This window comes from Eupeodes corollae, chromosome 1 (genome assembly GCF_945859685.1).
Source record: "Eupeodes corollae chromosome 1, idEupCoro1.1, whole genome shotgun sequence".
NCBI lineage: Eukaryota > Metazoa > Arthropoda > Insecta > Diptera > Syrphidae > Eupeodes > Eupeodes corollae.
This window is the reverse complement of record NC_079147.1, coordinates 62270832-62294011: the sequence shown is the minus strand read 5'-3', so window position 1 is coordinate 62294011 and position 23180 is coordinate 62270832. Positions and strand designations below refer to the sequence as shown.

The 23180-nt window shown below is 34.5% G+C and overlaps 2 protein-coding genes and 1 pseudogene across 3 annotated transcripts in view; 1 reads left to right on the top strand and 2 right to left on the bottom strand.

Annotated features, from left to right (window-relative positions):
• The window catches only part of LOC129943417 (disintegrin and metalloproteinase domain-containing protein 12), a 208313-nt gene extending 197343 nt beyond the window's left edge, over window positions 1–10970 (top strand). Inside the window, exons 5-10 of one of the 2 annotated variants that reach the window (XM_056052966.1) lie at window positions 818–956; window positions 1043–1219; window positions 1288–1486; window positions 3916–5076; window positions 5135–5264; window positions 8190–10970. In XM_056052966.1, coding sequence (XP_055908941.1) covers window positions 818–956; window positions 1043–1219; window positions 1288–1486; window positions 3916–5076; window positions 5135–5264; window positions 8190–10140 — 3757 coding nt within the window. In that variant the 3' untranslated portion in view covers window positions 10141–10970. Of the gene's footprint in view, window positions 1–817; window positions 957–1042; window positions 1220–1287; window positions 1487–3915; window positions 5077–5134; window positions 5265–8168 lie in introns of both variants that reach the window. The other variant, XM_056052886.1, reaches the window with a different exon arrangement.
• A 3501-nt stretch (window positions 10971–14471) lies between these two features.
• LOC129939690 (glyceraldehyde-3-phosphate dehydrogenase 2-like) lies at window positions 14472–15427 on the bottom strand (annotated as a pseudogene).
• Window positions 15428–21881: 6454 nt separating this feature from the next.
• LOC129940270 (uncharacterized) lies at window positions 21882–22806 on the bottom strand. The gene is made up of 2 exons (XM_056048554.1): window positions 22663–22806; window positions 21882–22603 (listed from the first exon to the last, which is right to left on the bottom strand). Exon 2 carries the CDS (start codon window positions 22566–22568, stop codon window positions 21915–21917), a length of 654 nt encoding a protein of 217 aa, XP_055904529.1. The 5' UTR covers window positions 22569–22603; window positions 22663–22806; the 3' UTR covers window positions 21882–21914.
• Window positions 22807–23180: the final 374 nt, after the last annotated feature.

The following is a 23180-nucleotide window of genomic DNA, read 5'->3' as shown; positions in this document are numbered from 1 at the left end:
CGCCGCATAAAACATAAATAATTCCAATATATGTTAGCTGACTGTTGAATATACGCGAGCAGAAAAATTTCATCAGCGAAAAGAAGAGCTTTAATGTTAACGCCTGCGTACTCGATTCCTACTTATAATGTTTGGAACCATTCTGATCAGCATTGGCTATTCTACACAGATGCTTTGGCAGTCTTGTATAAATTTGCAGTACTGTACCGAACTTAAGCGACAATCCAAGATTCCTCTGTAGTTTTCCGGAACTTCAGTGCTTCCCTTCTTGCGGGTTGGGAATCAAGCCATCGCTGAACTGATTTGGGATGGTTCCTTTCTCAAAGGTTAAATACTTGTGTTAGATAATTCTGCGGGTATACCATCTGAGCCCGCAGCCTTTCCATCCTTTTGTTTGTTAATCGATTTAAACACTTCTTCCATTTAAAATATTATTTTTGAAGCCAGGCTTGGCATACTGATTCAGAAACGTATTTGGCGAATCTGGATTTAAAAGTTGCTCAAAATATGTTTGCATTCTATTTGAATTAAGTCCCGGGCTAATAGTAAATGTTTTTCCTTCAAGTTTTCGGACCAGGTTCCAAAACTCAGACGACTTGTTACACCTTGCAAGCTGATGTGCTTGGGCTTTTGAATAGTCTTTTTTCTCTTTTTTTCACCCATACCTTCTTTTAAATCTTCTTTCCCTTTCCTAATGTTGACACTGTGTCCTGGCATAATAAGGGTTACAAAATTTAAAATATAAATACAAAAATTAAGATCACTTAAAATTAGTTACTACCTAGATAATCATTGCAACTTTTAATCTCACTTTCAGACATGCTGACATCTTACACAATGCAACATGTGGATACAACAGTGAATCAAATCACATTCACGAGACGAACGAACGGCCTCAAAACTGGGATAACATTCAAAACCGAATCGATGGCTCTGAGTTCAATCGAATCTTACGAGTAAGTTTCTTTACCTCATTTCTCATAAGCCTTCAAGAAGATCGATGCACCAAATAATAAAAATATTAAATATTTTTCTTTTGCAGTACAAACGATCGAACAGCATTGATAATAATATAATTCGTGGACCTTTCAATGCCAACAAACATTCATCGTTCGTCGAACTGGTCATAGTTGTTGATATTAAAGTTTATAAATCATTGGGTGAGAATATGAAGAAAGTCCATAGACATTGTAAGGATTTGGCTAATATTGTTAATGCGGTAAGAATTTAAAATAAAAAAAAATTGATTGACACTTTTTATTAATTTATTTTTATTTTATTTTTCAGCTCTATGAACCTTTGAATATTTTTATCGCTTTGGTTGGGGTTGTTGTATGGAATGAAGCGAATGAAATTGATTTCTCTCAAGATGGTGATGTGACATTGAAAAATTTCTTACATTATCGTCGTACGAAATTGGCTGTGAATCATCCTAATGATAATGCTCAATTATTGACTAAAGAGCCATTCAATGGTGGTGTTGTGGGTAAGTTACATAAATCAGTGTCTTTTTTCGTATTGATTAAAGTTTTTTTATTATTTTCTTTATTCTGAACTTTGCTTCTTTTAAATGGAAACATAAACCATTTAAATTAATTATTTGTTCCCTATTTTGGGCCTCAAGGGTAATTAAAGATGATGCTAAGACACACGAATGGCTCTTGCATTTTTAAAGAATGTTTTTGTTTGTGTATCGAACTATGGAATAGTATACAAATAATTCTTTTTAAAATGTCATGTAATTTGACTTTATTTGAAAGATAATCTTTTGACATTATAGTTACCGTCTGGAAGTATCTGGAAGTCTGCCGTTCTATGACTTTTTCCAGCGCTTTTCCATATATTAGCAATAACGCGGTGAATGTATTCAATCGTTTCGGTCTTATTGGCTTAGACTAGCGGATTGACAAACTATCCATTTTGAACCGGCCCTGTTGTTAAACCCACAAAAGCAATCTTGGTTTTCAGTAACCATTGACAGTGACGTTAGTGTAGCTCAGTTCTGTTCTTTTTTTTAATATATAAATTCTGTCGAAAAAAGTTCTGGCTACTTCAAGTTCTACACTTCTGAAAAAATACAAAGAAAGTCCATGGGTATAGAAATATATAACCTCAACAACCCTACCAGCCATTCGTGTGAAGATTCCGGTGGAGTTTTTGATCTTCCTCTAGCATTTCTGAAAGATTTACTCCTGCAAATATAGAACAACCTTCCTCTTTGTGAGTAATGTTTTCAGAGATGGGGGGACCTTAAGTTTTTAAGCCGAATCCGAAAGGCTAATTTGAGAAAGCACATTTTATGACAGGAATTACTCTAGGAGGCTTTGTCGATTCCTCGCAAGAGTCAGTACTCGTAAAAAAAATTACAAATTACACGGGTACTTATAGAAAAGTCTTTAGTACAGCGAAAACTCCCTTAAAATCCTATAAATGCCTAGCTGCCTAAAAACTGCTGACCACTTCTAAGAAAACTCAAGCAAAGAATCGATCAACCTCCTGCTGGATGTCCACTTTCCTGTTCCCTTGTTGTTAATAACATTGACCTAACAATCCTTGGCAATAACCCCACACCAAGGTCTAATTCCTAGGAAAATTTCAAATGAGCAATCAACGGCTTGGAAACATATTAAATAGATGTTTTGCACTGCCTCGCATTCCATTTTCCAGACAGTACACCCCGGTGTAAAGAGGCCCTCACCCGATCTTCCACAGTTACCAATTGCGCACTCAAAGTTGGATAAGATCACTACCTACTACTATTGCTTTTATTCTAGCGGCTAGGTCTAGGTCTGGACTCATCGTCTTTGCATACTTGACTAAGCGAAGAACTTTTTTCTGAAAGCAATCTAATTATTTTCTTGGCCCAACAGCAAAGTTGCTTTAATAATTTATCGGAATACTTTTCTCTGACCATATCTACTAACATTTTTAAGAATGCATGAGACTTCTACTTAAATGATGCCAGTGATCTGGTGAATTCCGATATATGGTCTGAAACATATCATAACTAGCTCCAAATGGTTTTAACGAGCTGTGAAGTTCCTTGTAAGTGTCTCGGCTTTTTCAGCCATCAGCTACTTTAACCTTACTAGGTAGATGCTCGGCATTATGGTCAGCTACTCCAGCGGCTTTGTTTGATTACAGCTTAAGTGTGAGAACTTTCAATTCGTCCAAGTGAGGTTTTTGAGAATGTTGGACAGTTAATAACGGAATTTAAATCGTCATCGCCCTTCTTCCATATCCTTAGAGTTAGCCAGAGTTGTTTTAGGATGTTTAAACTTTTGTCTTTGTAGAACGGTTCAAGGTTTATAAATAACCTTGTACATTTTGATTGACTTCAGAGTAAAACTTTTAAACGTCATTTCTGCTACTGAAAATCTCAATATCAGCTACAGCACCTTCTGAGAAGTTGGTGTTCCTCTCTCTTTTTCTGCTTCAATAGCTCGAGAAAAGCTCTGGTACTTTTATGTAGATTTGATTGCCTGTGCATTTTCCTACACACCGACCCAACGGTCCTCATAGAACGAAGCAAGTGAAAAGCGACTTCTGCGAAGACTTCTTATGCTGCCAATAATTCTCTTAATTTGTCTTTGTTCTGAAAACCTGTAGTGTCACCTTGACTATATTGAAGGTAGTGGTAAGAGAATTTTTCAAGTTAGCTCCTCGGAAAGTTCTGATATCCATGATATTGAAAGCTTGTCTACCATAGATCGCACTACGATCAATCTGGCTGACGGTGGATCGAATTGAATAACCTTAAGTTCCCTTTAAAATTTTAAGGTGTGTAAAATGTGCATTCGCCAAGCTACAAAATCAAAGAGCATGAATCAGTTAAAAATCTCCCAAAACAATTTTATATATATTTTTGATGTTCTTTTTTGTCATTTTGTTTTTTTTTTCTGTATTTTCTTGCAGGCAAAGCTCTGAAAGGCCCAATTTGTACCTACGAATATTCTGGCGGTGTTTCCATGGAGCATAGTCAAATTGTTGCCGTAGTTGCCGCAACAATGGCTCATGAAATGGGTCATAATTTCGGCATGGAACACGACACTCCCGACTGTCGGTGTCCCGAAGAGAAATGTATAATGTCGGCATCGAGTACTTCGGTAGTGCCACATTATTGGAGTTCTTGCAGTATTGATCAACTAAATGTTGCCTTCTCACGTGGCATGAATTATTGTTTGCGAAACAAACCCACAAAACTATTCGATTCCCCACAATGTGGAAATGGTTTTGTCGAACCAGGTGAACAATGTGACTGTGGTTTGCCCGAGTATTGTAAAAACACCTGCTGCGATCCAAATACTTGCATGCTAAGGACGAATGCATCATGTGCCACAGGTGAATGCTGTGATTTAAGTACGTGTCGACCGAAGACTGCCGGGACAAATTGTCGACCATCGGAAAACGAATGTGATCTGTCCGAGTATTGTACTGGTGAATCGGAGTACTGTCCAACTAATGTCTTCAAACGCGACACTGAGACCTGTGATGGAGGGAATGCTTATTGCTATCAAGGAACCTGTAGGTCTCGCAGCAATCAATGCAGGATCTTATGGGGACCGTCTGGGGAGAGTTCAGAGCATTGTTATTGGAAAAATAACAATGGAAGTCGCCATGGCAACTGTGGCTTTGATCGAATTAACAACAAGTACTTCCAATGTAAGAAGGAGGATATATTCTGTGGAATGTTGCACTGTCGCCATTTAAACGAACGCCTTGAGTTCGGAATGGAGTCTGTAGCTGTGCTTTCGCATAGTTTCTTGAATCACGATGGCAATATCATTCCCTGTCGAACTGCTATTGTGGATCTGGGTTTGCAGTCGACAGACCCTGGTCTCACTCCCAATGGTGCTAAGTGTGGTGAGAATAAAATGTGTGTCGGTCAAAAGTGCATTGGCATCGAAGACTTACGATCGAGTGGTTTTGGCGTCGAATGCCCCGAAAACTGCAATGGAAACGGAATTTGCAACAGTAAGGGCAACTGTCATTGCAATGAAGGCTATGCGCCGCCCTTCTGTAACGCTCCAGGACCTGGTGGATCAAAAGACAGTGGACCAGCAACAAATCCAAACAGTAAGTTTAAACTTCACATCATAAAAGAGCTTTTTAATATCTTATATCTTTTTTACAGGTCTCGAAGGATTCACACGCTTCATGTTCATATTCTTCTTGGGAGTTGTTCCTGTTATGGCCCTACTCGGTTTCCTCGTCTACTATTGTCGCAATAATCCTCAAATGCCAGGAAAACTATTCGAAAATATGTATGTACATTCACCACGTTCATTGTGTAGTAACAATTCAACGCCTTCTTCTTCTGAAAAAACAATCATATCCACAACTGCACCCTCTTCTGAAACTACTACTACTTCTTCTTCTTCAAGCATTAAAAATAACAATAATCCTACTAAAAGAAAATTACAAATAACTGATATTAAATTGTGTTCAACTACTAATCCGCACGCACTTAGCCATAGCACAGATTATACTATAGATTCAAATAATAGGTTTGTTTATCAGTTAACGTGATATTCAAAAATATTTTAAAATACCAAATCAAAATCTCAAACTCAATATGTGCATTGGGCTTTTTTTCGAATTAGTTAGATTTTATTTTATTTTTATTTTATTTTTGAAAAAAGAGCATAAAATGCTAAAATAATTATAATTAATATTTTATGCAAAGTTTTGTGTTCTAATTATGTCTGATTTTGAATTTTTGTTGGTGAGATTTTGAGTAAAAGTTCATGCGTTACACATTTACATTTTCATGAAGTCTTAAGTTTAATTTGCAAATGAGCATTAATTATCCTTGAAGTAAGTCCAAGAGTTTATTCCTAAAAAATCATTCATCATTAAAAAAAAACATTGTAAATCAAATCCTTAACTTTCAAGTTCACTTTTAATTTAAGTCCCCAAAGAGGGTCTTAGGTTCCCTGTTCGGATACGATCTCAGAAGTAATATTCAAGCTTATAGACCCATTGCTTCATCTTCATTTGGTCGACAAAGTTTTGTTCCTGGCAATTTTACTAAACATTTCGAATAGCCTTAATGTAAATCCAACTAAAAAACCACTTATCACATCAGGTTTTTGAGATATTCCTTTTTATAAAATCGAAATGAAATATCCCACTTAATTATTGGCGTACTACGATATTCAAACTTTAAAGCCATTTCAAAGCATTTTCAGACACGTGGTTTCGTACAGCCGATATCCGGATCACCTAGTAAAGTTTTAAAAGTGTGTCAAGCTGCAAAAGTGCCTGGAAATAAAATTCGTCCTCGGATCTTTGATGTTTTTGACTGACTGGGGTCTTTGATGTTTCTTTGACTGAAAAATCAAAAAATTACATCAACGCAATGTGAGGCTGAAATTGGACAAACATTATGAAAAAAAAAGTTTACACGATTCTGATTCTGATTGATTCTGAGGTCCTTTACAATATTTGAGTTTTAAAATGAAAGCCTCAAGTTTTAAAAACAAACAAAAAACATGTCGAATACGTTAAGGAATACAAAGGCAGGTCAAAGAGTTTTGTGTATTGATGTGATATATTTCGTTAAGGGCAGATTTAATGTTTAATAAACTCCAACAGTTTGCTACAATTTATAAACCTGACACCTATAGCGAAACATGTTATCGAAGTAGTTATGGTGTGGGGCCACATGACTGCTGCAGATGAATATGTGTTGGTTTTCATCATCGTCATTATGGACATTTTAAAATTAAACATTAAAAAAAATGTTTTAAAAAGCTAAATCCTTCACAAAATCGTTCACAACAACAACTTCATAAATACGGTTCACATTTAATGTATGTAGTCAGCATTAACTTTTACACTGACTCCGACCTACGATACAATCTCCGGTCTTATATCCAATAGACAAACGTGTAAGAAAGCGTGAGATTGTTAATAAATATTAAAACGCTAAAAGGAAGAATCTCAATATAATGGATGCATAGTCACCAAAAAACGAACTTCTTGCCTAAGCTTATAATTTGTTAACCGGTTTTTGTTAACTATTTTTTAAAACTTGAATCAATTCAGTAATTTTGTTATAAAATTAACTTAATTTGTTAATTGCTAAATGCAACCATCATTGAAATAATTGAACAGCATTAAATGTTTCTAACAGTTAACAAAAATACTTAAAGTTTGGAAATTGTTATGTGCAAAGAATTAATTGCTGCACAAGACTTTCGAAAATTCTAAATGAATGGAGAAGTTCTTCTTTAAAAACATTCGTGATGGTTTTCTAAATCTCAATTCCCTATCTTCAATATTCAGTTTAAATACTTGAAGTGTTCTTTATAAGTTGTTGGATTTCACTCTTCTTTATATAACTTTAAAAAAAAAAGTTGAACCATTCATGTTTACGGTTTTTAAAAGAAAAAGTCAAAATGCTTTCTAAGTATTTTTTGTAGTTTATTCGTCCTCGTGTTCTAAGAAATGTCAAAAATCAAGTTTTGAAAATGATAAAAATAGTTTTAAAAATTATAAAAATAATTTTAAAAATAGGTATTTTTTAAATTTTAGTAAAAGTCCAGATTCTGAATTCTGTTTCAAAGATTTGTCCTTTGTAAAATCATCATACAGTTTATTGTTAAAAACTGTTTCGGTTTTAACCTTAGCCTTTAAAAAACCGTATTAAGTTGCCTTTGAAATTAAAAAAAAAAAATCTTAAAAACCTGATGTGGTAGAATAACTTTAAGGCGAGAATCGAACTAATGACAACTTTATCCTTTAAAAAAGTATTATTATTAACTCCCACTCATTTTCATCACATAATCAAATTATCAAATCTCAAAAACTCACCTTAATTTAAAAACAAAAATGTATTATGCCAAAACGTACTGCCGATCTGTGTTTTTTAATTACTAAGTTAGCTATATTTTGTTTGTAAAATTAATTTAGATTAAAAAAAATATATATAAACAATTTTATAATTTAATAAAATAACATTTGTGTTGTAGTTTTTTGATTTTTTGTTTTTCTGTATTTCAAATGCTTTATGGTAATTTTGTTGTTGTTTCGCACGTTTACGTTTTCACCTTCACACGTTTGTATGGTTAATGGTTCTTTGTTTTTGGTTAACTCTCTTCACGTAAAATTTCTATCTAAATGCACTTTTCAAATTTGATTTCATTCCAATAATTTAACAACAGTCTTGAAAAACTTTCTTTCAGTATGAAATCAACAAGCAAGGGATCAGCTCCTCGAGGACCACCATCAGCGCCGAATGGGGGATTGCCAAAATCTACACCAAGCAGTACGGACGATATGAATTCAGCGTTGCTCAAGTCTCCGTCGGATTCGGATGCATCGACAATTAACAACGGAATGTTTGGAAAATTCAAAGGATTCACTTTGAGACCGCTCTCAGATTCGGCTCCACCTACAGCAGTGGTTGCACCGAATGTAGCGTTTGTTCATCCGGTTAGCAAATCGTCAATGGTTCATGAGTCCAGCAATGGAGGTGTCCCTGCACGTTTGGCTCCTCCAGTTCCAAAACACGCGACACTCGATAGGATGGATTTGCAAAAGCCAAACGGTGTTGTGCTGGGTATGAAGAAGGCCAGTACTTTGGGGAAGATTTCAGATTCATCGGCACCTGCACTTCCTCCTCCCAATCCGGGCTCGCATCCACGTCCTATAATTTCAAATCCTGTTCTTGAGACCTCAACTTGCAGGGAGATAGGTATTACACCGAAGACAAGTGAAGCTATTCCTGTTCGACCTGCTCCAACTGCTCCACCGATCAACCATCCAGCTCCACCTCCACCAGTTCCATTGCACACGGATCCCAAGCTAAACAACCGTCAAAAAGATGGAACTATCAAACGAATTGCGTCTTTCCTAAAGAAGGAGGATAAGTACACTCCGAAAGTCAAGCCAGTAATTGACAAGGAGAAGCTTAAGAATATCGAAATTTCAGCTCCAATTCCTCAAACGGACACATCCAATTCCGACTCGGAACTTCAAGATGAGACCAAAAATCTAGTGAAGAGGGCTCAAAGTATGAGAAGTCCAACGAAGAAGCAACCTATCGTTCAGACTTTCGGTTCCATGAGAAATCCACCTGGTCTTAACCGTCCCAAGAGTGTTATTGGAACGGCAAGACCCAAGAGTCCTCCGCCAAGACCACCAGCACCACCGGGAATAAAGAAAACCCCATCGACAACTTCTTCGGGCTATCAACTGCCTATATCATCAAAAGTTGACCACACCTATGATGACTGTGAGGCGGTAGAAGAGCCACTTTCGGATATCAAAGAATCACCATCCCCAACGGGATCCGATAACATTTATTCGGTGATCGATGAGATCGTGTCGCCTATTCAGGCCTCCGCAGAAGAAAGCTCAGATGGTCTGGGTCTTCTTGGAGAGATTGTGAATGAGATCGAGAAAAGAAACGTAGACTCCATATACTCGGCTTCGACCCTCAAAAGTGCTACCAGTTCCGAAGGGATAAAGCCAATAGCGCCTTATGAAAATGTCCCCAGTGGGGATCAAGAATCAGAACCGGACTACATCAAATCCACAAGTAGCACCGCTTCTGGTGGCTATATTCGACCGTCGACAGTGAGTAGTGCAGCACCCATTGCTAGGGTCGCTCCAACTCGATCTGACACATCCACTCCAGCGAATGCAAACGCAAACGCAAACGCTTTCTCCAGCTTCAAACCCAAAGTTGAGAACGAATCCTTAACGGGCAGGACCGGGAGAACACCAACTATCAACCCCAAACCTTCGACAATCGCCTCAAGAGGCAATAAATCATTTAGTAAGTCACCCAGTCCCCTGGCTAAGACAACAGCCCTCGATATAAAATCAGTTGATGCGGCACCTAAGAAATCACTGCCCTCATCAGGTGCTGCTAAACCAAAACCACTTACAAAGCCAACTGTCGGAAGTGCAGGCACAAAGCCCACAGTTGGTCGGACGATATCAACAAACAATAAAAAGCCTCTCGAAAATGCAAGTTCATTATTAACAAACGCAACTAAACCACCCGCAAGTACAGCTCAACGTCCAGCAACTGCAACATCAACAACAGGCAAAGTGTCGTCTTTGCAGCAAAAATTCGAAAACTCACCGAAAACGAAGCCTTTGACTGGAAGTTTAGCAAAGAAATGAGAAGATTTTGTGTGTTCTATATCGGATTCCCGAACCATTCCTATAAAAAGTATGCCCTAGATAAAAAAGAAGAGAAAATATTAATTTATGTTTCCCGAATTAGATTTTAAGTTGTTTTTGTATTCTTTCTTAAAAAACTAAGTCCTGGCTACGCACCTTAACGTCGAAAACGCTACTTTTTTGTTTTTCCTTTGAAATTCTACAAAACTAGACTGAAAAGAGACTGCTTTGTGGGTTTTTCTTGTTAAGGCTCGATCTCTCTGTGGAACTTAAGTTTTTCTTTTTATATTTTTAATAATAAAAAAATAATTTTATTTTAATGTAGCAAGGACATCGTATATCGTAACACGTTATAGATTATATTATTTATAAATAAAAATGTGTAAATAACTTTTCTGACTACTTAAGAAATTTCTGAATTTTAGTTTCTTTTTTAATAATTTATGTTTTGTTTAAATCCTAATTATTAAGGCAATATGCATTTCCTAATTTTTATTTTAAATAAAATCAAATAAACAAAAGAAAGAAGAAAATATTATTGTAAATTAATAAAATTGTAAATAATGTACCAAAGATTTCTAAGTTGTAAACAGCGATTTTATTTATTATTTGTTTGTTTTATTTTGCAATATTAAATAAAGCTGAGTCAAAAGCGGTGCTTTTAGCATTGCATTAATAAAATTTTAATTGATTTAAGTTTTATTTAAGAAAAAAAAATTGTCATAAAATCAAAATGTAACGCAGCTAAGTCTTTAAACAAACATAACAAAATGCATACACTTACGAAAAACAAAAGAACAACAATAAAATATGAATAAAACAAAAACAAACATCAAAAAACGAACTAATAGGTACTATAAATTATATTAAAAATACATTTATTTGTTAGCTATGATAAATAACAAATGAGATATTATGTAAAATATAAGAAATCATGTATAGGCATTATATATAAATATTAAATAATAATATTAAATATAGGTATATACAATAAATGAATAATAATAACTCTTTTTGACGAAATTATAAACGCGTTGTTTTATTTTATTGTTATAAATATTTCTCCCAGAAATGTTCGCATTTTTATAAATTACGAAAACTATCGCATGGAATTTATTGGAAATTAAGGTTTCTATGGTTCTCTAACTTTCTTATCATAGGCCAAAGTCGCGCTTGGATCATTGTCACTTACGAAACGTGATTAAGATCGTTACAGAAGAATTCTCCTAGTTAATTCTTGCGTTTTTGAGCTAGAGCAGGGTCATTCCGTAAAACGATAATCGTTAGACGATATCGTTTCGACGATAGTCTTACTTCACGTAAGACGATAATCATATGTAAGCATTGTTGTTAAATAAATAAAACAATTGTCATTTTGGAATTGCAAAAGAGGACTTTATAATGATATTGGAACCAATAAATTCGCCAGACGGTTGTCGTTCTACATTCATACAGTTCTGTTCACTTGACTAGACGCACATATTTTTTTTACATAAATTTGATTTTTTTTATAAGTGTGTGCAAGAAATATCAAGCAATTGCATTTTTTAGAAAGCTTATTAAGTTCTCAACAAAAAAACACCAAAAAATGCTAGGAGAGTGGAAGATAACGGATATTTTTTCTCTTTTTTGTATATGCTGTATCATTCAGTGCAACGTTTTGATCTTCAACTTTCATTATACTATTCATGTCAGTTAAGTTCATAGGGGATAGGAAGTGGTTTCTAACTGCATTAAAAATTGGGCATCCTAAAAGGAAGTGTTCAATTGTATCATCTTCCTATGTATTACACAATGTGGAAATGTTCATTGGGTCAAATATATGTCTATCACCGTGTAAAACTAAAACTTCTGTGGGCATATCTGTTCGCGCACCTAATATGCGCTAAGACTTTATGCACGTATGGTTTGCAGGATGAATTCAGGTACGGAGCCGGTTTATATTCTGGTTCTTGTATGTTCGCTAAATAAGGAGCATAATAGCAGCAAGAAGTTGAGTTAGATGCCTTCCTGAAATCTTCATTTATAATGCTTCTCTTCTTGTCTTCAAGGATGCTTACAAAGTATTGACGAGCAGGTAATAAGTTTTGCTGTTCCCATATATCTATAAAATTACTCATTAAGGCGGCCTTAAATTTTGTTGCCCAGTTTGGTCGTTGGGAGTTGTTATGGGTTCTCAAAATTTCGTTGTAACACTTTTTTATTAGGCGCTCATCAGAGGCATTCAACAATTTTTCCCAGAAATGCAAAGCTCTTTTCGCTATCTCGTAATCTAATGGAATTGTACCAGTTTCTAAGTGAACCATATTGCTTTGTGTGTTTTTAGCTAGACCAAGCAACTTCTTTAAAACTGAAGTTTGAATAACTTCAATTTTGTCTCCAGCTTCCAGACCCCATATCTCCACACAGTAGGTATAGTAAAGTCGATTTAATTGTTGAATTATAAACTTTGATTCTTCCTTCCCAGTTTTCCATGTAAGGGCTCCTCATAGCTTTTTCGGTTACTACTGCTGCTGCTCTTGCCTTGGTTTTGAAGACATTCATGGTTTCATTACAAGATCCAGTTCGACTCAAGGTTATTCCCAGATATTCAAAGCTATCTACAACTTCAAATGAGTCTTCTTTATATGCAAATCTTTCCGGGCAAGATGATATTTTTCTTTTTGCAAAGTTTACTATCTTCGATTTTTCAGTATTTAATGTCATATCTTTTGCTGTAAAATATTTTTCAAGTGATTTCAGAGTTTCTCTTAAATGAAGCTCAGACTGAGCGAAGACAGCAATATCGTCAGCATATGCTATCACGATAGCATTTGTTGTTTCCAAAATGTCTATTCCTGTAAGGCCCTCGATTCTTAAGAATTCTTCAAAATCATTTATATATAAGTTAAATAGGAGGGCACTTGATGGATCACCCTGTAGAACACCCTTTGTGACATTCGCTTCTTCTATTAGGCCACTTATTGTCTTAATAGCAATTTTGGTTTTCACATATATGTTTTGAAATGCATGTATTATTTTCCCACTTGCTCCAATGGATCTAAGGTGGGTCCATAGCTTATCGTGATTCACACTATCGAATGCTCCTTTAAGGTCAACAAAGACTACCAAAAAATTTCCTTTCTTTTTTGCAAGAGTAATCTGTGATTGCACTTAGGATAAAGAGGTTATCAGCACAACTTCGTCCTTTTCTGAAACCGTTCTGGAATTCAGGAATTAGTTGCTCTTCTTCTGCCCACTCTTGAAGTCTGTTTGATAGGATTTGGGTGTAAACTTTCATCAAAGAATTTTCGATCGCTATAGGTCGATAGTTCGTTGGTAGAGATTTATCACCTTTTTTAAATATCATTGTAATGTCTGCTCTAAAAATGCCTGATAGGTTTCCTCCTTCGTTATCGAACAGGCTTTGAAAGAAAGAAAGTAAATATTCACACCATAGGTTTGGTAGATGCTTAATGAACTCGTTTGGAATCCTATCCGGACCCGCGGATTTATTATTGCGCAGCCCAAATATAACTGTTATAAGCTCGTCCATGCTTATGTCTCTATCAAGAAATGGATGATACGTATCGGCAAAAAGTCTATACACTACCTCATTGCCACTATACATATCCTGGAGGTAATCGTCCCAAACTTCCTTCGTAATATGGTTTCGAGCAATAGAGTTCGGTTGGATGCTTTTGATTGCTCTCCAAAAATCCTTGCTGTTTTTTGTTTTTTGAAGTTGTTCTGTTAGGTCCTTATTGGATTGCTTTTTAGCGGAGTTCAAGGTTGATACGTATAATTTCCTGCTGGAGATGTACTCTGATCTTTTGTTTATGTATGTTATTAGGGTCTTTTCGATAACTTCTCATTTTCTGCTTCATTTCTCGTTTTTGCAATCTGCAATCATTATTGAACCATTTATTCTTTTGGAACATTGGAGCAGTACAAATCTTATAGTGTTTAATCATTCACAATAACTATAAAAATCACAAAATAGTTGACATGTGACATGACATGACAATACATTTTTTGCAAATTTTAAAAATTTCCCAAAGACAAAAAAAAAGTTTAATAACATTTTCAAGTTATTGAACAAACATTATATTTCGTTGAGTTTATTTTGACATTTCAGTCATAGCACAAGAGTATTTGAAATATAATAAATTATATTATACTGAAAACGACGATAGTGATAAAGTTACGTGAAGCAAACTATTGACGATATCGTTAATGATAAATCGTTTTGACGATTACCGTTTCAGAATATTGACACAAATCATTAATTGCAAATAGTTATTAATTGAAAATGTACTTATAGTTGTTGGGTGCATAGATAGCACACAATTTTATATACAAAGACCACGGGAACACGAAATGAGTTTGACGAAGTTGTCGTTCAATAAGATACCGGCCTTGGCAACAAAGATGGATGAATGGTTGTCACTGATGAAATCAGATGAGACAACTTCCTCCTCGGTGTAATCGAGGATTCCCTTGAGGGGACCTTCGGTAGCTTCCTTAACCTTCTGCTTGATGGCTTCGTATGAGGCTGGTTTGCCCAAACGCACAGTCAAATCGACGACGGATACGTTGGCGATTGGGACACGGAAGGCCATGCCAGTAAGTTGAAGATGATGTTCTGGGCAGCACCACGGCCATCACGCCACAACTTGCCAGAGGGACCATTGACGGTCTTTTGGGTGGCGGTGGTTGCGTGAACAGTTGTCATCAGACCTTCAACAATTTCAAAGTTGTCGTTAATGACCTTGGCCAATGGAGCCAAGCAGTTGGTGGTGCAACTGGCGTTGGAGACAACCTTCATTGATGGATCGTAAGCATCCAAGTTGACTCCGCACACAAACATGAGTGCGTCGGCTGATGGGGCTGAGATGATGACCTTCTTGGCACCACCGTTCAAATGAACTGAAACCTTTTCAATAGTTGTGAAGACACTAGTCGATTCGACAATGTATTCAGCGCCAGCGCTGGCCCATTTGATGTCCTTGGGATCACGTTCACTGAAGACGGTAATCTTTTGTCCGTTGACGACCAAGCAGCCACCTTCGGCGACCGTGGGTTGAATCGAATTTGAACAAGTAAACCATGTAGTTGACATCAATGAAGGGATCGTTGACAGCTGCAACGGTGGCACCTTTTAAGATGGCGGCACGAAGGACCAAGCGTCCGATACGTCCGAATCCGTTAATACCAATTTTCGACATGATGATTTATTGTTTTTAAACAAATTCACAAAAATATAGAACCGACAAAATGCACAACTTCACTCTACGACGGATAGACGACGGGTCTATATTTAATTGATTTTCTGTAATGTCGTTACGTCTTTCGAGTTGTTCAATGAATTTAGCTTGAAACATTGCACCCTGCTGAAAAATTTAATCATTTTCCATTTGAGCATTTAGTAATTCATTTGTATTCTTCTGTTTTCGGCGTTTAGGGGTACTGGCTGCCAAAAACGGGGTTAAATTTCTATATTTCACAGAAAAGCAATAATGTAAATATAATGTAGAAAGTTAACAACATTTTAAGAAACCAACCTTTTCCTATTTTGTACAGGCTCATTTCCTGCCTGGGGAATGCTGTGGATTGATGTCAGCTCAATTATTCTGTCCTTATATTCCGTAAGTTTTACTTCTTCGAATGGCCCACCTCTGGTCTTGCATGGACAGCAAATTTTGGCTCAATTTTTTCTTGGCTAGATATTTGTAGTGTTTATAACATAAGTTATTTACACAATCACAATTATATTTACCTTCCTCCAACCAGCAAGGTTTTTCATAGGTGGGCCATTCGAATTTAAAATATCAATCAATTCGTCCCACAAGTTACTAAGGTCTGCCTTCCCTTGTACAGAATTAGGTTTATACCCATCGCTAAGGAAGGATGCTCATCCAAAAATTTAATACATATTTGTAGCTGATTTTGTGTTACTGACCTATGTATGTATGTATGTATGTATTAACAAAATTATATATTTAGATTTATCAATTTAAAAACATATCAGACAGAAAAACTTATATTTTGAAACTAGAGTATTATGGTCGGCGGCCACAAATAAAAACAATCAAAGTAACAGTAACAATAACAATAAACGTCACAAAATAGTAGGCATGCTTGATAACATGACATTTCTTACAGATTTTCAAAAATGTCCCATAGAAAAAAAATAAGATATTTAACATTTTCAAATTATCGAACAAGCATTATCTTTCGTTGAGTTCATTTTGTTACATAAAGTTACATAAAGTTACGTGAAGCAAATTATTCCATACAGCTTCAGCAAAAGTCATTTGAGAATATGCCTAGCCGGGCAGGTAGACAGAGCCCGGTTAGAGACCGATTATCGAGCTTACATATACATATTATGCGATCCGCTTAGAGAAAGCAGACACCTTGACTGCTTTAAATCTAGTAAAGGCCAGATGTTTTTCGTGACCTGACAAGTGGTGATGTTATTCCACCTGATGTTTGGCTTCTCATAGCGTCTTGCATAGTGATAGTTTACAAGTGGTGATTGGTATGCCAGCATTATCCAAACCCGGTAGAATGTGTTGTAAAGCACCATTTGAGGCGAGTTCATCTGCCTAACAATGTCTCTATGGCCCGGCACAAATCGAAGGTGAATATTAAACTGTTGTGCCATCTCCATTAGAGGTGACCGACAGTTATGGACTGTTATAGAGTTTGCAGAGATAGAGTCCAGAGATTTGATAGCTGCCTGACTATCTAGGAAAAACGGATATCGGATGTTCGTATCACGTTTTCTTTAAGCCTGGAAAAGACTTTTTATATCGCCAAAAGTTCTGCCTGGAACCCGCTAGTGACTTAATTTCTGTCGTTCAGAGTACACACCTCCACCAAATCCTTCATTCGTTTTTGATGCATCTGTGTAAAAGTGGTCTCACTCGTCTTCTAGGAATGCCCTCCTAGAAAGATCTGGAATGTATAGATACCTGTAAGTTTCTGTCAAATTGAAATTGTGGGATGGTGTAGTCCGTAGTTTGGAATTGATTCTAAATACTTAAGAGTTACTGAGTTTAAAATGTTGTTGTTAACCCACTGCAATGAAGCTTTGAGGCGAATATCAGAGTTTGCAACTATTTGTTTGCTAAGGATATCGTGCGAAGCGATCCGCTTGTTTATAGGCAACGTTTTAATTTATTTAGTTTGTCGCGGCTTATAGCTTTTTCTAAAGCAATACACTATTGTGCCACAACCGTACAGTAAGATGTGTTTGATAATTATGTGTGTAGCCCATGCGTAATTCGAGATTGTAAGCCCCATTTATTACCAATAGCTTTTCTGCAAGAGAAGAGAGCTACAGTAGCTAACTTGACTTTTAATTTTATATTACGTTAACAATTGAGTCGAGATACTCAGATAATTAGCCTCGTCTAAGAACTTTAATTGAGTACCTTTAATATAGGGATAGATAGAAATCATGTAGCAATACTTGCCCTTAAATGGATATCAATCAATCTTTCTAAGGTTCTAAGAAGGAATGATGATAGACTTATATGTCTTATATATATTTAGGGTTGACTTGCGAGTATTTTCATCCTTGGGTATAAAACAATTTTTAGTTCTCTCCATGCCGAGGGAAAATGGACCTGGTTAACAGCTGTAAGTAATTGCTTCAAGCATTGTTGCAATTGTCATAAGGGGCATCTTTATTGAAAAATTGACTGGAAAGTTAGTCAAGAAACATATACATATATAATCTTGTTTTACGAGTATATAAAAGGTTTCCTTGTCACATCGGAAAAGGAATAAAAAATATTTACTTAAAGTACAAAATACAAGTCGAGATGTATGTACTTGTAGCTTGCCTGAAGAGTGTGTTGTTGTCAATAATTTTGCTTTTGGTATTTATTGCACAATCAGCTGAAAGTAAAGGCCAGTGAAGTAAAGTTCCAAATTTTGAAGTGTATGACACTTGAAAAGTTAATGAGGTTTTCCTTGGGTTAGTTCAGATTTTCGTCAACAAGTTGATTTGTTTTCCGTGGCGCATAAAAAAACACGATTGAAATTATTTTGTTTTTGTTATTATTATGGTGTAACTTCGTCTACGCAACAGTCTGTTGAGAACTAGGGGCCTAGTGACTTACAACTCCTGTGCGCGAGTACTGTTGTCGCGGATGGAGGACACCTACAGTTTTAAGCCAAATCCGAATGGCTTATTTGAGAAAGCACTTTTCATAACAAGAATTACTCTTGGAGAATTTGTCAACTCCTCACAAGAGGCAGTACCAGTGAAAAACTTTAGAAGGCATTGGCAGGGATCGAACCCAACATCTCTAGCAAGACAGTCCAACGCACTAACTATCATGCCATGAATACTACAAAACTGACAGATCTAGATCAAAAATAAATTGATTTATATTACCTGGGAAAACCGCAAAAATGACAAATGTAAATTCAAATAATGGAGTTGACTGCAAGTAAGTCGCTTATGTTGTCCAAACCTGAATGAAAAGGGTTCCATGCAATGCCTTAATATTCCAAAATAGATCACACAAAGCTGAAATACAATGTTCTTATCGTAAGCATAGGATATGAAAAATGATCTTTTTAACATAATTTACCAACTTTACCACTATCCATGCTTTACACTTGCATCAAGAAAACTTCAAACCACTAAATGCTCGGTATTTATATTAAAACCGCCTCTTGTGGAAGGATCACATATGCTTATTCTTATGGGATTTTCCATGGGTAAAATAAATCGCTTTATTTTTGATCTAGATCTCTCAAAATACGTTGATTTATTTTTATTTAAGGTCAAATATGTAGATACCCCTTTTTGCATTAAAACTAATGCAGTTTAAAAATATGTTTTGTTGGGAAATCAACAACACAACCGCACTCTCTTTAACGCTTTTCTGTAGTGATATGTCTTCGCATTATTTAGCACATTGATATTGACATTGTTAGTGGGAGTAGCTTGTTGGATTTAGTATGAATGTGCCTCCATTTGGGCATTTCTAAGACCAATGAAAGGAGCTATTCAAACTATTCAAAAATAAAACGAAAATAAAAAAAAGAAGCTGGTACTGATAACTTCCCATCCCGTCTGTCGATTCGTCTTGCTTAAAAGTTTGTCTATATGTATTTTTACCAAATTTGCGCACACTATTTTTTGTAGATTTTATTTTTTATGAAAAAACGGACTGTTGGATTTTTATATAAAAATTACTGAATATTGAAAACAATATTTTCTCTGAAATAAAATAAGTTTGAAGCCAATATTTTTAATTTTTGAAAAGCTATTAGAGCCGAAAGTAAATTTTTACCAAGTTTTAGTAGGTATTGCTTTTTTTTAGAGTTTTATTTTTTGTAAAAAAACTGTCAATTCGATTTTTTTTAAATTTTACCCAATGTTGAAAACAATATTTCTTATAAGATAAAATTAGTTTGAAGCCAATATTTAAAATTTTTGAAGAGATATTTGAGTCGAAAATCAATTTTTACCAACTTTTATACTTTTTTTTTAGGTTTTTAGTTTTTGTAAAAAAAACTGTCAATTCGATTTTTTTCAAAATTTTACTGAATGTTGAAAACAATATTTCTTATAAGAAAAAATTAGTAAGAACCTATTATCGCAAAGTTTTTAAAAGATATTTGAGTCGAAAATCATTTTTTACGAACTTTTGCTAGTTTTTTTTTCGGTTTTTAATTTTTTGTACAAAAAATGTCAATCGATTTTTTTCAAACTTTAACTGAATGTTGACAACAAGATGTTTTGAAAGATAAAAGTAAATTAAAGCCAATATCTCAAAGTTTTGAAAAGATATTTGAGTCGAAAATCAATTTTTACCAACTTTTATACATTTTTTTTAGGTTTTTATTTTTTGTAAGAAAACTGTCAATTAGATTTTTCTCAAAATTTGTCCTAATGTTGAAAACAATATTTCTTATAAGTAAAAATTAGTAAGAACCATTATCTCAAAGTTTTTAAAAGATATTTGAGTCGAAAATCATTTTTTACGAACTTTTGTTAGTTTTTTTTTCGGTTTTTAATTTTTTGTACAAAAACTGTCAAATCGATTTTTTTCAAACTTTAACTGAATGTTGACAACAAGATGTTTTGAAAGATAAAAGTAAATTAAAGCCAATATCTCAAAGTTTTGAAAAGATATTTGAGTCGAAAATCAATTTTTACCAACTTTTATAAATTTTTTTTTTAGGTTTTTATTTTTTGTAAAAAAAACTGTCAATTCGATTTTTTTCAAACTTTAATTGTATGTTGACAACAAGATTTTTTGAAAGATTAAAGTAAATTAAAGCCAATATCTCAAAGTTTTGAAAAGATATTTGAGTCGAAAATCAATTTTTACCAACTTTTATAAATTATTTTTTTAGGATTTTATTTTTTGTAAAAAAACTGTCAATTCGATTTTTTTCAAAATTTTTCAGAATGTTGAAAACAATATTTCTTATAAGATAAAATAAGTTTGAAGCCTTAATTTCAAGTTTTTGAAAAGATATTTGAATCGATATTCAATTTTTACGAACTTTGAGTAATGTTTTTTTTAGATTTTTATTTTTTATAAAAAAACTGTCAATTAGATTTTTCTCAAAATTTTATCAGATGTCAAAAACATTATTCTTCGTTGCACAAAATTGTTTTGAAGATGAATTCATATTTTAGTCGTAAAATTTTGGAGGTGACAAATTTTTTTTTTCAGTTTTATTGATTTAAAAAAAAACCGTTATATTGATTTTTTTAAAAAATATACCTGTTTGGTATCACGTTACAATCTATTATATAAAATTTAATTCAAGTCTCTAGTGTTTTTGGTTCGTAAGATATTTAGGGTTAACCAAAATGTTCACCTTTTTTTCAAACTGCTAGGGTAAAAAAGCCACCCACGCAATTTTCTTGAGAGCCCTTTCTGCATCTTTCTGCCTTATTATCTGTATAACAAAATTTATTTGAAGTTCATATCTCTTCTGGTTCTTGAGCTATGGACAACGAAAAAAACGTCGCGAACGTACGGACGTACGGACGTACGGACGTACAAACGTACGTACACACGCACGCACAGACATCTTTCTAAAAATCTTTTATTTCGACTCTAGGGACCTTGAAACGTCGAGAAATGTCAAAATTTTCAATTTGACAAATCGGACCCATTACAATAACTTCCTATGGGAAGTTAATAAATTGAGTAATATTCGAGACTCTCAACCGGAAATAAAGAAGTCGGTCATACTTAAAAGCATTTACATAGAAATTTATCATCATCACGTAAATTGAATCATTTGCCTTTGTAGGCAAATTGTATAGATGCAGAAATTTTTTCACAAACATTATATTTTTATTCAAAACATTTCAAAATTTAAATAACATAAACCTTTTGTATTTTTTTAAGCAGACACAACTTACAGAAAGACGATAATTTTGTTAAAATATCTGTTTATTTAAATATAATGGTTGTTCTTTCCAATTGATAGATGGCGGTAAGGACGGTAAAAAGATATTGAAGCGTTAACTTTATTTTCTGTTAAATCAAAGTTCCGAGTTTCTGGATGAACTTGTGTTTGTTTACAAAATTCCATTTTGAATTTTGTGATTTTCAAATGAATACATAAATGGTTTTTGTGAGAATAAAACTTAGAGAAACTAATAAGATGCATAATTATTGCTTTCCTTGATTTGATTCTCGTAACAAGCTCCTTAAACACTTGTAACACTTTTGGAAATTTAAGTTTTTTTGAATGAAACATTTGCATAAATTATTAATATTTTAATCCCAAAAACTTTATTATTGAACAACTTTTGCATATGTTTTTATATATTTTTGATGTGCAGGTGGAAAAATGAACTGCTCATCGCTTCCCGGAAGCCGATAATCTTCCATTTTGCAAACATTGGTGCATTCCATGCCCATAAGTTCACATAATCGTGCTGAATAAATGCTCGTGCAATCACATGTAAAAAGTGAATACCCCAAAGCTTTACCAATTTGCATTGATTTTTCATACAATTTCAAACCAATTCCATTTCCACGGAAATCTTTATGAACAGCCAAGCCATTTCCATGCAACGCTAATTTGAAATTGTTGAACTTCTTGAAAACATTAGCATCTCTTTCAACTTTTGCTAATATCTTCAAAACTTTTGCGTACTGACTCCAAGGTATTTCGGATGCTTTTTTCAATAATACCTGTTCTGCGTCTGGTCCTTTGGTTAATAACGACCGAGCTCCTACAATCTGATTTTCATAGAGAGCTAGTAAACAGAATCGATCAGCTACGTCCACACAATTTGTCATATCTTCCTCTGCACCAGAATCCTGCTTTTTCGGTTCAATAGAATAAGTTAATGTTTCATAGGGAAAATAGTGCTCCCGTAAAAATTCTAAAACTGCTGGTTTATCGGTACTTATAGCTAAGCGGAAGTGAATGATGTCTTTCATTTTGGTTTATTTTTTCCCGTATTTTGAATTTGTACCTGCAACAAAGGAATTATTATCAATATCAACTATAATTTGATGATTTGACTGAACTTACCGATGCAAAGGATTAAAGAAGTAATATATTTTTTAACAATATACGGTGACTGGAAATAAAATAAACACAATGTATTGTAAATAATTGTGAAGTTCTGTGGAGTACGGAATGCTAACGAAATCACCACGATCAGTAGAATGATTTAAAGAAGTTTTGTCTACTGTTACAAGATACATCAAATAAATAAATTCATGAAGAAAATAAGTAAAATGAAAATTTTATTTACTGCACGTACATGGGTAAACGTCATTTTAAATTATTTTTCGCGTTTGCAGTTGCGAATGGATTGTTACGTGACGTGCATCTAAATTCATCGTGTAATAGGCAACTTTGTTTGATATCTCTGTAACTATGATGACAGATATTAAATTAATTTTGTGTGAAAAATTTGCTTACACATGGGTGAAAAGATTTTATAGGGAATTGGAAGGAAAATGTATACTTATACATAAATGGAAAATTCAGTTTTGAGAAAAAAGCAATATATACGGTACACAAATTCTTCGCAAAAGTTGCAT